Source organism: Bufo gargarizans, chromosome 1, assembly GCF_014858855.1.
Source record: "Bufo gargarizans isolate SCDJY-AF-19 chromosome 1, ASM1485885v1, whole genome shotgun sequence".
Taxonomy (NCBI): domain Eukaryota; kingdom Metazoa; phylum Chordata; class Amphibia; order Anura; family Bufonidae; genus Bufo; species Bufo gargarizans.
Window position 1 is genome coordinate 336,336,658 of NC_058080.1, and position 14,908 is coordinate 336,351,565.

The 14,908-nt window shown below is 45.2% G+C and overlaps 1 protein-coding gene across 2 annotated transcripts in view; it reads left to right on the top strand.

Moving 5' to 3' along the window:
- LOC122946563 (scaffold attachment factor B2-like) overlaps positions 1-14,908 on the top strand; it is a 461,735-nt gene that overhangs the window by 41,411 nt on the left and 405,416 nt on the right. For both annotated transcript variants that reach the window (XM_044306283.1, XM_044306291.1), the window contains exon 2: positions 3,210-3,297. In XM_044306283.1, the coding sequence (XP_044162218.1) occupies positions 3,210-3,297 (88 nt within the window). The remainder of the gene's footprint in view (positions 1-3,209; positions 3,298-14,908) is intronic.

Consider the following 14,908-nt stretch of genomic DNA (forward strand, 5'->3'; position numbering starts at 1 on the left):
ACTCGCCTAAAGAATTATTCGGAACACCATACTAATACGGTGTTGGACCACCTTTTGCCTTCAGAACTGCATTGATTCAACAAGGTGCTGATAGCATTCTTTAGAAATGTTGGCCCATATTGATGGGATAGCATTTTGCAGTTGGAGATTTGAGGGATGCACATCCAGGGCATGAAGCTCCCGTTCCACCACATCCCAAAGATGCTCTATTGGGTTGAGATCTGGTGACACTGGGGGCCATTTTAGTACAGTGAACTCATTGTCATGTTCAAGAAACCAATTTGAAATGATTCGAGCTTTGTGACATGGTGCATTATCCTGCTCGAAGTAGCCATTAGAGGATGGGTACATGGTGGTCATGAAAGGATGGACATGGTAGCCCGTGGCATTTAAACGATGGCCTATTGGCACTAAGGGGCCTAAAGTGTGCCCAGAAAACATCCCCCACACCATTACACCACCACCACCAGCCTGCACAGTGGTAACAAGGCATAATGGATACATGTTCTTATTCGGTTTATGCCAAATTCGGACTCTACCATTTGAATGTCTCAACAGAAATCGAGACTCATCAGACCAGGCAACATTTTTCCAGTCTTCAACGGTCCAATTTTGGTGAGCTTGTGCAAATTGTAGCCTCTTTTTCCTATTTGTAGTGGAGATGAGTGGTACCCGGTGGGGTCTTCTGCTGTTGTAGCCCACCTTTCTTTCCCATTCTGACATTCAGTTTGGAGTTTAGGAGATTGTCTTTGACCAGGACCACAACCCTACATGCATTGAAGCAACTGCCATGTGATTGGTTGACTAGATAATCGCATTAATGAGAAATAGAACAGGTGTTCCTCATAATTCTTTAGGTGAGTGTATATCAATATATTGTTTTCTATATTTGGGGGGAAGGGTTAAACTTTTTTTTTTTTTACTTTTTATTTTATAACCTATTAGCCCCCTTAAGGGCTAGAACCCTTGTCATATTCACCCTAATAGATCTCTATTAGGTTGAATAGGACTTTACACTCTCCCTGCTTCCTTGTGCGTTGTGCACACAGCAGCAGGGAGCTGACCATGGCAGTCGGCCTCTGATGTGCCCCATAGCCTCTGATCACTCAAACCCCCCCCCCCCCCTCCCTCCCCAGTATTAATCATTGGTGGCAGTGGCCACAGGGTCCCCCTCCCCCCCAGTATTGATCATTGGTGGCAGGGGCCTATAGCATTAGCAATGCGCCGCACAGACCTATGAGAAGGAGTGCACGGGAGTATAATGCTGCTCACTGACATATCATGGCAGCCAGGACTTAGCGTGACTCCTGGCTGCCATGGTCACCGATCGGAGCCCCAGCATTACACTGCTGGGACTCCGATCAGAACTGCTGCTCCGTAATATTGCGAAAATTCCATATCGTGATACAAATTTGTATCGCATATCGCCTATACGCGCCACTAGGCAACCATACCGGACATAATCTTTACATCTGATTCTGATGATCTGACTCAGTCTTGGACTCTGTGCCGTTGCGGTCTCTCTCTAGTCTCCACCCACCGCTGCGCCCCAGGACCTGACCAGTAGAGTAGACTCAGTGACAGTGCTGTGCATAATTCAGCGCGCCGCTAGTCGAGACTAGCTGATTCTGATTCATTCAACTACTGGCAGCACTGCGGGCGGCACTCCTCTTCCTAACCTACCGAACAGACTGGACTGAGACTGACTGAGCCTGACCTAGTGGTGACTGTGTGTAGCAGGTTAGCTTAATAATAATAAGGTACAACTTACAAGTAGTGACTGAGTGGACTGATGAAGTCTATTTCTATTCTAACTAGAGAGATTAGATCTGACTGAGTCTGAGAGGAATGCTGGCTGGCGGCTGCCCCTGAATCTTCCTGATTTAAAAGTTAAAGGGGTTCTGTACTTTAATTTAACTGATGATCTATACTCTGGATAGATCATCAGCTTCTGATCAGCTGCTTGAGAAGGCACCGGCACTCCAGTAGCACCGCGGCCTTCTCACTGTTTACCGCCGTCCCAGTTATGTCACGACTAGTATCAACTAGCGTGGGCGCGGCTAAGCTCTATTCAAGTGAATAGAGCTTAGCCGCGCTCAGGCTAGTTGATACTAGTCGTGACGTCAGTCAGTGGGCCAGCGGTAAACAGTGAGAAGGCCGTAGTGCTGCTCGAGCGCCAGTGCCTTCTCAAACAGCTGATCGGCGGGGGTCCCGGGTGTCTGACCCCTGCTGATCATCAGTTAAATGAAAGTGCAGAACCCCTTTAAAGTTAATGTCAGTGCAGCCTGGATGATTACAGTGTTTACTGCTTTACCGTTTAGGCTACTTTCACACTTGCGTTCGGAGCGGATCCGTCTGGTGTCTGCACAGACGGATCCGCTCCTATAATGCAAACGATGGGATCCTTCAGAACGGATCCGTTTGCGTATATTTCAGAAAAAATTCTAAGTGTGAAAGTTAGTCAGACGGATCTGTCCAGACTTTACATTGAAAGTCAATGGGGGACGGATCCGTTTGAAATTGCACCATATTGTGGCAACTTCAAACAGATCTGTCCCCATTGACTTACATTTTAAGTCTGGACGGATTTGTTTGACTCCGCATGGCCAGGCGGACACCCGATTGCTGCAAGCTGCGTTCAGGTGTCTGCCTGCTGAGCGAACGGCGGCCAAGCGGAGCAATACGGATGCATTCTGAGCGGATCCCCATCCACTCAGAATGCATTGGGGCTGTACGGATCCGTTTGGGGCCGCTTGTGAGAGCCTTTAAACGGAACTCACAAGCGGAACCCCGAACGCAAGTGTGAAAGTAGCCTTAGAGAAATCATGTTCAAATGTGAGCGGTGGGGAGGGTGATCTGTGGTCTGTGGATGTTATGAGTCATTACACTGTTATAAGGGGGAGGGATCTGTGGCTGATACTCTTATAGTGTTATAGGGAGGGGGATCGTGGGTCTTTGGATGTCATGACACTGTTAACGGTGGGGGCGGGGGAAGAATCCCTATTGCGGTTTTAGGTATTGGGTAAAGTATTGCAGCATTTCTAAGCATACTTGTGTAATTGTATTGTTGTTTTAGCTGCCCCCCACCTACTTTTGTCCTGGCCCCCAGTGTGCCCCCCCAAAATTTGAAAGCTAGAGACGCCACTGCCTTCCAGTGCCAGAATTTGTGCGGATGTTTTTAGTAATTATTACATTCATTTGTTTTAAAGGCTATTGAGGAGGAGGGTCGTGATCCCGATGAGATCCAATTAACCACAGATACTCCTAGCAAAAAGATTCCAAAGCGCGGTAGTAGAGGTAAGTTCAACACAACCTTCGAGCATTTTACCTGTACATGGTGCTCCGACTGTGTTTGATTAGTGTTGTACTCTACGGAAGACCAGCTCTAACACATTCTACAGCTTTTAGGAGTTATTTAGAACCTTAGAGGACCTTTCACCAGTTTGTATTTTAGAAAAGCGATACCTCACAGTAGATGTTATATAGCTAATTTGTTTCTTGATCCGCTCCTCTGTTGCGCCAATGTGCTGTTTAGGCGTGCTGTATGCTAATTAATAGCATTGGAACACCGGGAAGGAGACATCAGCTTTTCTCTGTGGGAGTTTCTTCTATCTGGCTGTGGCGCTGTCCAAACACAGCAGAGCGTGTTACAGCCAGGGAGAAGGTGAGCTGTTTTTTTCTCAAGGACTGTGACGCACTACAGTGTGAGGTATCGCTTTTCTAAAGTACAAACTGGTGAAAGGTCCTCTTTAATTACCGGTATTTTCTTTAGGATATGTTCACTCCATGTTCTCATGGAGAAATATCTGTGACTTAAAAAATGTCCGTATTTCTGAAATGGCTTTGTCACAATTGTCAGATGCTGCAGAAACAACCTCATTCAGGATTGTGAAACAAATTTTTGAGTCACAGAAATATCTGCAACTAATCTGCTTGTTTTTTAAGGGGTTGTCCCATGAAAAATGTTCTACAGTTTTCAAACCATCACCTGGATCTGAATACTCAGGGCTCCAGACTAAAAAAAAATATCAAGGAGCCATTGGCTCCTAACCTGAAAAATTTAGGAGCCAAATTTAAATTTTTAATCGGCAAATTTAAAATACATATAATTACGGTATAATAAAAAAAACAAAAAAAAAACACACGTCTTAGGCCTCAATCACACTTGCGTCGTCCGGATCCGTTGTGTACTCAATTTGCCGGATTTACACGCCGTAACCAGAAAACCGCAAGTGAACTGAAAGCATTTGAAGACGGATCCGTCTACGGTGCACAGCGCCACCAATGAATATCGTTTATGCTTAATACAAACACAGGCTGCGCTGCTGGTGCAGAGCTATATCCCATACCCGGCACCCAGCCTCTATGACTGTGTGCTGCGATCCGCCGCTATTAACCCCTCAGATGCCGCACCTGACGGGTTAATATCAGCGGATCGCAGCACGCAGTCATAGAGGCTGGGTGCCGGGTATGGGATATGGCCAGCACCCGCAGCGCAGCCTGGGTTTGTACTCAGCATAAACTATATTCTTTGGTGGTGCAGTGGCCACAGCCCCTCATCTCCTCCTCGCTTCTATCAGCCCATTGGCAGCGGCACAGGGGGGAGGGACTGCCACTGACAGCAGCGCGTGCCATCTGAGTTCCTCGTGTCTGAGAGGCAGAGCAGCGGAGGGTCTAGGTGCAAATGGCGACGAGACTACAAAGTCCTGTCGCCATTTAGCAATTTTAAGTCTCATTGGCGACCAATGGTCGCCGTCTGGAGCCCTGATACTTTTGTAATTGCATGTAATTAAACATTTATAATAGCTACTGGGCTATTGAGTTAAATCTGCATGTGTAGGGCCACCTGCTGTTTGCTCTTTTTGTAATTTCTCTATCCTGCTTAGTAAGGCCTCTTGCACACGACCGTATGGCTTTTTCAGTATTTTGCGGTCTTTTACAGTTTTATGTTTCCATTGTGTTTCCGTTCCGTAGTTCCGCAAAAAGTCTCTGTATGGTTTCCGTATGCGATCGGTTGTTAGCGAATCGCAAACTGAAACATACAATTTTTAATCATTAATGTAATGTACAGTAATGTTTTAACAGTATACACATGGGCAAAGTGGCCATGCATCCGGAACCATTAAAATAAATGGTTACGCATACGGAACGGAAACGGGAAAAAAAAGTTGGTGTGCAAGAGGCCTAAGATTAAAGCACATCAGTTTTATCCTTCTACTGCCTCCAGCTGCAGTATGAAAAAAAACTCCTAAGAAAGGACACACCCCTATTCTGCTAGCTTGAAATAAATCTAGTAGCACAATTGGAACAATGAATAGGGATATCTCTTTGGATCCATGTGAGGTGCAGGCCTTGTTCTAATTTTGTTAGAAAGAGGTTGTCATGTGCTACAATATTTTTAACGTTATTCCTGGGATAACTCCTTTAATGTACCCTTAGGAGAAGATTTATTAAAACTGGTTTATAGGGAAACTAGCTTAGTTGCCCATAGCAACCAATTACATTCCACCTTTCATTTTCCAAATGAGCGCTGAAAAAATGGAATTTGGAGTCTGGTTGCTATGGGCAATTAAACCAGTTTCCCTTTACAACAGTTTTGATAAATTTGTGTTCTAACACGTGATAGCTAGAGCCTAATTTTTTTCACCATTTCCCTTGGCTTTTGTATCTGCACATTTTTCCTTGTGAATAGTCCTATTTCTTAATTTTCAGTTTTTAGGTAATTTACTTTAACCCCTTCAGGACCCTGCCATTTTTCACCTTAAGGACCAGGCCATTTTTAGCAAATCTGAGATGTCACTTTATGTGGTAATAATAACTTTTTAAAATGCTTTTACTTATCCAGGCCATTCTGAGATTTTCTCGTCACATATTGTAATTCATGACAGCGGTAAATTTGAGTCAAAATATTTAATTTTTATTTATAAAAAAAACCAAATTGCAAAAATACCCTAAAAATTTAAATTTGCAAATTTCTAAATTTACATTTCTCAACGTTTATAATAGGTTAATACCTCCAAAAATAGTTATTACTTTACATTCCCCATGTGTCTACTTCATGTTTTTAGATCATTTTGAAAATGACATTGAATTCTTTGGGAAGTTAGAAGGCTTAGAAGTTTTGAAACAAATCTTACAAATTTTAAGAATTTCCAAAACCCAATTTTTTAAGGACCAGTTCAGTTATGAAGTCAGTTTGTGAGGCTTGCATATTAGAAACCACCCATAAATTACCCCATTTTAGAAACCACACCCCTCAAGCTATTTAAAACTGATTTTTGCAAACTTTAACCATTTAGGTGCCCCACGAGAATTAAAGGAAAATGAGAATGCAATTGCTAAATTTTACCTTTTAGCAGATTTTAAAAAGATTTTTAATCTATTTTTTCTGCAACACATCAAGGGTTAACAGCCGAACAAAACTCAATCTATTACCCTGAATCCAGAGTTTACAGAAACGCTCCATATGTGCTCAAAAACTGATGTATGGGCGCACAGCAGGCTTCAGAGTGGAATGAGCATCATATGGCTTTTGGAGAACTGCTTTAGCTGGAATGGTAATTGGGAGCTATGTTGCATATGAAGAAACCCAGAGGTGGACCTACAGTGGAAACCCCTAAAAGGTGACCCCATTTTGGAAACTACACCCCTCAAGGAATCTTTCAAGGTGTGTAGTGAGCACTTTGACCTCAAAGGTGTTTCCTAGATTTGGGAAACACTTGGCAGTGAAAAAAAAAAAAAATTTTCTGCAAAGTTGCTTTACACCCACATTTTCTAGGACAAAATGCACCCCACATTTTGTTCTCCATTTCCCAGAACCTCTGGCAGTTAGGGACATGAATAGGCGTATGCTGGTATAGTAGTTATCCACATAGAGGTGGTAAGCCTTATCCAGCAGTGGGTGCAGTAAATTCCACACGATCTTCCCAATAACTTCTAGGTTGGGGGGGGGGGCGCGCTTTCTGGGGGTCTATCCGGGAATCTTTCCCTTCGTAAATGCAGAACTTGTGGGTGTACCCGGAGCTACTCTCACAGAGTTTGTATAACTTCATGCCATACCTTGCCCGTTTGCTAGGCAGGTACTGGACGAAATCTAATTTTCCCTTTTGAAAAGTAATAGTGACTCACATTTTTTTTTCTCGGTTGCACACATCAGCAAACTTAGTGTTCAAGGTTAGGCGCTTCCTTGACCGCTTTAACAGACGGTCAAATATCGGGTCGTTATATGGTGGGCATTGTCATTGTTGTGTAGGAATTTCCTAATTGACTCAAAAAGCTTTCGGGTTTTGTTAAAGGGGATATTTATTATTGATATTTATGCAAATCTCAATAATGAATATTCATAAATAGGCGTGAGATGTCTAGTGACGGCTCTGCCTATTTATGCCTAAAATAAACAACAAACATACTACTGATTACCTTACGCTACACTGAACTACCTGCGGCTATTGCTGCAGCGCCTTACTACTACAAAAGACTACACACTGTGCTTAAATAAAAGGTATTTATTAACACATTGCACATTATAGATTTACAGGCAAATATTAGTCTGTATCAATGGAATAGATATATTGCTGTGTGTTGCTATAAATATATATAAGTAAACACACTAATACGGTCCTAACTACGCTAACAGTCCCAAGTGCTCCCCAGTATCTAACTATACATTACAATAATGCACATGCATACACACAAATATTGGTAACCCACCTGCCTGGCTACTCACTGTCCCTATGGGTAACAAGGGGTTAAACGCACAATTGTGCCACTGCAGGGGTAAATACATGCAGACCAGGGTACACAGGGTTCTGGGAAAGCAGGGCAAGGGGTAACCCAGGAAAGGGTTAACCTGAGGTGGTTTCAGGGATACAAGGGTTTAACCCAGAGTTCTGGGATTCCACTGGGCAGGGATAGGGTATAGGGGTTGGTCAGCAGGCTGACTGTGGACTGGGGCAGCAGGGATAATAGGCAGAGTACTGGGGTACAGGGACTCTGCAGTACAGGGCTCTGCTGGGCACTGAAGGGGTTAATGGCAGGGGGCAGTTGGAATGCAGGGGTAAACAGGGGATCACAGGGCAATGCAGGGGTTAAGGAGGAGGCAGAACAGGGAAAGCGATACTTAGTCATCCAGGGTTATTACAGGACTCGGCAGCTGCTTGATCTCTGCCTCCCTTCTTCCTGCGCTCTTTAGTGGAGCAGCTCGACTGCTCGGTCTTCCCCTCCTGCTCTCCTCTGGGCTCGTGGAGATCTTAACTCTGAGTGCAGTGCATCGCTGCCTACGCTCTCTCCTATGGCGGAAGGTAGGGTTTGTTGGTGTGCTGGATGCGCTCTCCTTCAGGGGGGGCGGTAGTGTTCCGATCTTGTCTCCTAGCGCAGTGCAGGCCGAAAGGTATTTAAACCCCTGCGGCGCTCACTCCTGTTTTCCCGCCTTCAGACGGGTCCACGTGGGCTGGCGCGGTGATATGACATCACCACACAATCCCGCGCTCCCAGGCAGGGGGATCCTTTGATCCTCCCGCGTGTGGAGTCTGGTACAGTGTTAGCCAATAGAAAAATAGTTTAGTGCTCTCATTAAGAGAAACAAAATAAGAGTATTGCAGGTTTGATACCCTTTAATGGCTAACAAAAATAGAAGTAATTATGTTACATAGCGAGCTTTCGAGACATCACCAGTCTCTTCATCAGGCGTACTACAAGAATATATGAAGAAACAGCAATATATATATATATACAATAAGAACAGAGGCATGGGGGGGAATGAATGGACATTTGAAGAGAGGAAAAAACAAAACAAAAAAAAAACAAACAGAACAACATATTAACCACTTAAGGACCACAGGTTTATACCCCCCTAGTGACCAGGCCCTTTTTTACAAATCGGCACTCCACAACTTTAGCGGTTTATTGCTCGGTCATGCAACTTACCACCCAAATTAATTTTACCTCCTTTTCTTCTCACTAATAGAGCTTTCATTTGGTGGTATTTCATTGCTGTTGACATTTTTACTTTTTTGGGTATTAATCGAAATTTAACGATTTTTTTGCAAAAAAGACTTTTCACTTTCAGTTGTAAAATTTTGCAAAAAAAACAAAAAACGACATCCATATATAAATTTTTCACTAAATGTATTGTTCAACATGTCTTTGATTTAAAAAAAAATAATGTTTGGGTAAAAGTTATAGCGTTTACAAACTTTTCACAAAAATGTGAATTTCCACTTCACCACCATGACGGCCCAGAGAGAGATTGACCCCTGACCTCTGTAGGGGCAGGAACAGAGATAGGTTTAAAAGGACCCCTCCCACCACCATTCACCAGTGTGTTCCTGCCCCTATAGTGGCCAGGACAGAGTAAAAGTCCTCTCTGGCTTTCAGGGAGGTGAAGTGGACCTCGTTTTTATTATTTTGAAATACCTGGGTGACCGCATCGGTGGTGTTCCTCGCCTCCCTTGCGGGTCCTTTTGAGCTGCCGCGGGTCGCCTACCTCTCTGTAAGTAGCTGACCGGAAAGACGCTCTGTGCTGTCACGCCCGTGTGGCGTCACTTCCGGGCCGAAACCCGGAAGTGGATGGACTTATATAAAAGATGCTACCAAGCACTTTCCCGCTCCGCTCTCTGCATCGCTCTCCTACCGGAAGATGTTGGATCAGGAGAGAGCCACAGCAGAAGGAGCAGACCGCTCCCGAGCGCCCTTGCGTGAGTAGCCCACCTGGGCAAGACGGCAGCTTCATAGTTGGCAGAAAGGGGGGGTGCGCCTTAGAGGGTAACCACTATCCCCTCCCACTGGTGGTGTCTGCTGGTATACTGCATCTAGTCTTTGCTCCTATACCAGATTAACATAAATTTAATGGGCTGCCTCTCTCACTTAGGCCAAACTTACTTAAAAAAAAAGTAAAGAAGACCGCCAGATGCATCCAGTGCTCCGTCAGCCTTCCTGAGGATTACACAAAAAAACTGTGCAAGGATTGCATCGCTAAAATGGTGAGAGATGAACAGCCTTCAATTATGCAAGAGTTTAGATCCATGATCCCGTGGGGATCCCGTGAGGATACCAGGGAGATCCGCCCACCTAAAAGACCCAGGGGGGCAGACATCCCCTCTGACTCCGAAGATTTAGAGGACGATGCCTCATCCTCTAAAAAAAAAAAAGGACGACGACCACCTATCTGAGGGCGAGATCGTTGAGGATTCCAGAAAATTTTTCTTCACTCCCAGTGAAATGAGTGCCCTTCTAAAAGCTGTCAGGGATACCATGGGGGTAGAAGACATTCAGCAACCCCATACGGTTCAGGAAGAAATGTTTGGGGGATTGAGGGTCAAACGCTCCAGGGTATTCCCCATAAACGAAAACACTAAGGAGATGGTGATGGATGAATGGGCCCATCCAGAAAAGAAGCTGGGTATATCCAAGGAATTCAGAAACCGCCTTGCATTTGACCCATCAGACTCTAAGATTTTTGACGAGGTCCCTAGAATTGACGTCCAGGTGGCCAAGGTCAATAAGAGAACCTCACTTCCATTTGAGGACTCCTGTCAGCTAAGGGACACTATGGAAAGAAAGGCTGACAGCTTATTAAAAAGGTCCTGGGAGGCAGCTATGTTTAGTGTCAAGACAAAGATAGCCGCTACTTCAGTCGCTAGGTCTATGTACCTATGACTGAATGACCCTGAGGAGGGTCATCTATGCAGCAAAACGCCTAGGGAGCAAATACTAGATTCCATTCCCTTGCTAAAATCTGCCACAGGTTTCCTTGCGGACGCCTCTGCAGAGACCATTAGATTTTCAGCCAAGGATGCAGCCTTGTACAATGCGGCCCGGAGGGCACTTTGGATGAAATCTTGGTCGGGAGACCTCTCTTCCAAGATGAAATTATGTTCCATAGCCTTCTCGGGTGAATACGTGTTTGGTCCTGTACTGGACACGATCCTCGAGAAGGCTACTGATTAAAAAGGGGTTCCCTGAGGATAAGACCCCTAAAAAGAAACCCTCCTTTCGTGGTCAATATACCCAAAGTAGTTCCTTTCGTGGTAAAGGTAAAACCGGACGTTGGAGTTACCTCAAAGAGGGGAGAGGTAGAGGGTACCTGCTTAATCCCCAAAACAAGGGCGGTGAGAAAGTGACGCCAGGATAGGGGGAAGACTATCCCAACGTTTTGCTCAGTGGCAGCAGACTTCTCCGAGCCTCTGGGTGCAAAATCTTGTCAGGTTTGGATACAGAATAGAACTATCTTCCCCCCTCCGAATGTATTTCTGATTTCTCACCACCCTTCTCCTTTTCAGTACAGCCAGATCTGGAAGGAGGTCCAGAATCTCCTGGACCTAGGAGTAGTAATTCCAGTTCCCGAGCTTCAACGAGGGCGGGGGTTCTACTCCAGCCTTTTCTTGGTAATAAAGCCGGGGGGCGCCTTCCGCATGATCATAAATCTAAAGAGGCTAAACAAATTTGTGATCTACAAAAGGTTCAAGATGGAATCTTTACATTCAACCATCCCCTTAATTCAAAAAGACGCGTCCCTCTGTACAATTGACCTGAAGGACGCATACCATCTTGTTCACATTCACTCCCAGTCTCAGAAGTTCCTGCGTTTTGCAGTAAAGGATCACAGGGGGTCTGTTCACCACTTCTACGTCGTGGCTCTCCCCTTCGGGCTGGCCTCAGCCCCAAGGATTTTCACGAAGCTGGTGGTAGAGATGGTCGCCTCCCTGAGACCTCAGGGGGTGACGGTCGTCCCTTATCTAGACTACTTTCTACTTATTTCAAACACTGTGGTTCAGTTTATAGCAGATCGAGAAATCTTCTGTTCCCTTCTGACATATCTAGGTTGGGTGATAAACCTAAAGAAGTCCTCCCTAGTTCCGAATACCAGGGTAAAATTCCTGGGGGTTTTGCTGGATTTGGAAAAACAAACAACCTTCCTTCCAGCAGAAAGAATCCAGAACCTACAGTCATCAATCGGGGCCTTCCTAAGACGTCGCTCCTTCTCGTTCAGAGAAACGATGAGCCTTTTAGGTCAGATGACAGCCTGCATTGTAGCAGTCCTGTGGTGCCAGGCCCATTACAGAGCCCTTCAGTCCTGGCTTTTAAGAAAATGAGACAAAAATCTGACCTCGTTGGACAGAAAGATCCTGATCCTGGGCCACGTAAAATCTTCAGTCCGGTGGTGGCTTCAAACAAAAAATTTAAAAAAAGGGCATGATCTGGTTCAAGACCCCAGCAGTACATATTCAGACCGATGCCAGCATTAAAGGATGGGGTGCAAAAATTTACTCCGATCTTTACCAGGGAGACTGGCCTCCAAAGATTGCAGCTCAGTCCTCCAACTACAGGGAGCTCAGGGCAGTTTGGGAGACAATACGAACAGCCGCTCCAAAACTAAGGAACCAACACATAAAGGTCTATTCAGACAATGTAACGACCATGTCCTACCTCAAGCATCAGGCGGGCACACAGTCTCAGAAGCTGGAAGGTCTATCCAGGAAAATCTTCCTCTGGGGAGAAAAAAATGGAAGATCAATATCAGCAGTTCATTTAAAAGGAAGCCTAAACTGTGCGGCGGACTTCCTAAGCAGGACTAACATAGTCCAGGGAGAATGGTCCTTAAACATCGAGATCTTCAATCTGATTGTCCAGAGATGGGGCCTTCCAGTAATAGACCTATTCGTTACAGGGATAAACACAAAGGTATCAACCTTTTCAACCTTTTGCTCCCTAAACCCAAGGGACAGGCCCCTAGCGATCGTCGCCTTCTCCCTGCACTGAGACTGGGACCTTGCATATGCCTTCCCCCCCATTCCCATTAATCCCAAGGGTTCTCCAAAAGATAATCAGGGACAGAGCCAGAGTAATCCTGGTCACCCCATATTGGCCCAAGAGGAGCTGGTTCTCGATCCTAACCAAACTCTCCCCACAGGAAGCATTTATTCTCCCAGGGAGAAAGGATATCCTGATCCAGGGGCCGGTTCTCCATCCTCATCCGGAAATCTTCAGCCTCTCGGCCTGGATCCTGAGTCCATCCTCCTAAGGCAGAGAGGTCTCTCTGAGGGTGTTATATCTACCTTGAAGGCCAGCAGAAAGAAGGTGACTAACTCCATTTGTTTTAAGATCTGGAAAAGATTCTGCACCTGGTCAGGCGACGAAGCCCCAGACCAAACCAGACCAAATATACAGAGGGTTCTGGATTTCCTTCAGAAGGGACTAGAGTTAGGGTTAAGTCCTTCTACCCTTAGAGTTCAGGTCTCAGCACTTAGCGCCTATTTCGATTCCGAATTGGCCAGCCATAGATGGATCCAAAGATTCCTAAGGTCTGCAGCCAGACTAAGACCGTCCCTCAGATCAGAGATGCCTACCTGGGACTTAAACATTGTCCTTGGAGAATGAACCCGTGGACGCAAGTTCCCTGAAGAATCTTTCTCAGAAGGTGGCTTTTCTTATAGCCATAACATCAGCAAAAAGACTGAGTGAGATCCAAGCATTGTCAATAAGACGACCATATCTCACGATACAGGAGGATTGTATTACCTTGAGGCTAGACCCTACGTTTTTGCCAAAGGTAGTAACAGACTTCCATAGGAACCAGGAGATCATTCTTCCCTCCTTTTGTGTAAATCCTAAAAATTCTGGAGAGGAACGTTTCCATACGCTAGACGTCAGACGAACAGTACTAAAATACCTAGAAAGTCACTAAAGACCTGAGGAAGGTGGACAACTTACTAGTGCTCTTCTGTGGTAAAAATAAAGGGAAGGCAGCTTCCAGATCTACCATTGCCCGTTGGGTAAGACAGACTATTACAGACTGCTACAAGATCGAAGGCATCAGTTGTCCAGAGGTCATTCGGGCTCACTCCACAAGAGCTATATCTGCCTCTTTCTCTGAAAGGGCAGGAGCTTCCCTAAATCAAATATGCCAGGCTGCAACCTGGTCTAATGTTAACACCTTCATTAAACATTATAGGCTTGACTTATCCAGGTCTTCCGACCTCGCATTTGGTCGCAAGGTCCTTCAGGCCGTTGCCCCACCCTAAGTCGTATATAATCTGTTATGTCTCTCTGGGCCGTCATGGTGGTGAAGTGGAAAGCCGGAATTAGACTTACCGGTAATTAATTTTCCACGATTCCACCATGACGGCATGATATCCCGCCCTAAAAAAGAAAAAGAAAAAAACTTTTGGTATGAGTTAATAAAAAATAAAAAAACTCACTTTGAGTTGTCTCACTTGTAAACTGGTGGTTGTAGCACTATAATCTGGAACTCACTGGTGAATGGTGGTGGGAGGGGTCCTTTTAAACCTATCTCTGTTCCTGCCCCTACAGAGGTTAGGGGTCAATCTCTCTCTGGGCCGTCGTGGTGGATTCGGGGAAAATGAATTACCGGTAAGTCTAATTCCGGCTTTCCGCTTTTTGAAGCAGCTCTGACTTTCTGAGCACCTGTCATGTTTCCTGAGGTTCTACAATGCCCAGACAGTAGAAAACCCCCACAAATGACCCCATTTCGGAAAGTAGACACCCTAAGGTATTCGCTGATGGGCATAGTGAGTTCATAGAACTTTTTATTTTTTGTCACAAGCTAGCGGAATATGATGGGTGTTTTTTTTTCTTACAAAGTCTCATATTCCACTAACTTGTGACAAAAAAACAAAAACTTCCATGAACTCACTATGCTCATCACAAAATACCTTGGGGTGTCTTCTTTCCAAAATGGGGTCACTTGTGGGGTAGTTATACAGCCCTGGCATTCTAGGGGCCCATATGTGTGAGAAGAAGTTTGAAATCCAAATTTGTAAAAAATGACCGGTGAAATCCGAAAGGTGCTCTTTGGAATGTGTGCCCCTTTGCCCACCTAGGCTGCAAAAAAGTGTCACACATGTGGTATCGCTGTACTCAGGAGAAGTTGGGGGAATGTTTTGGGATG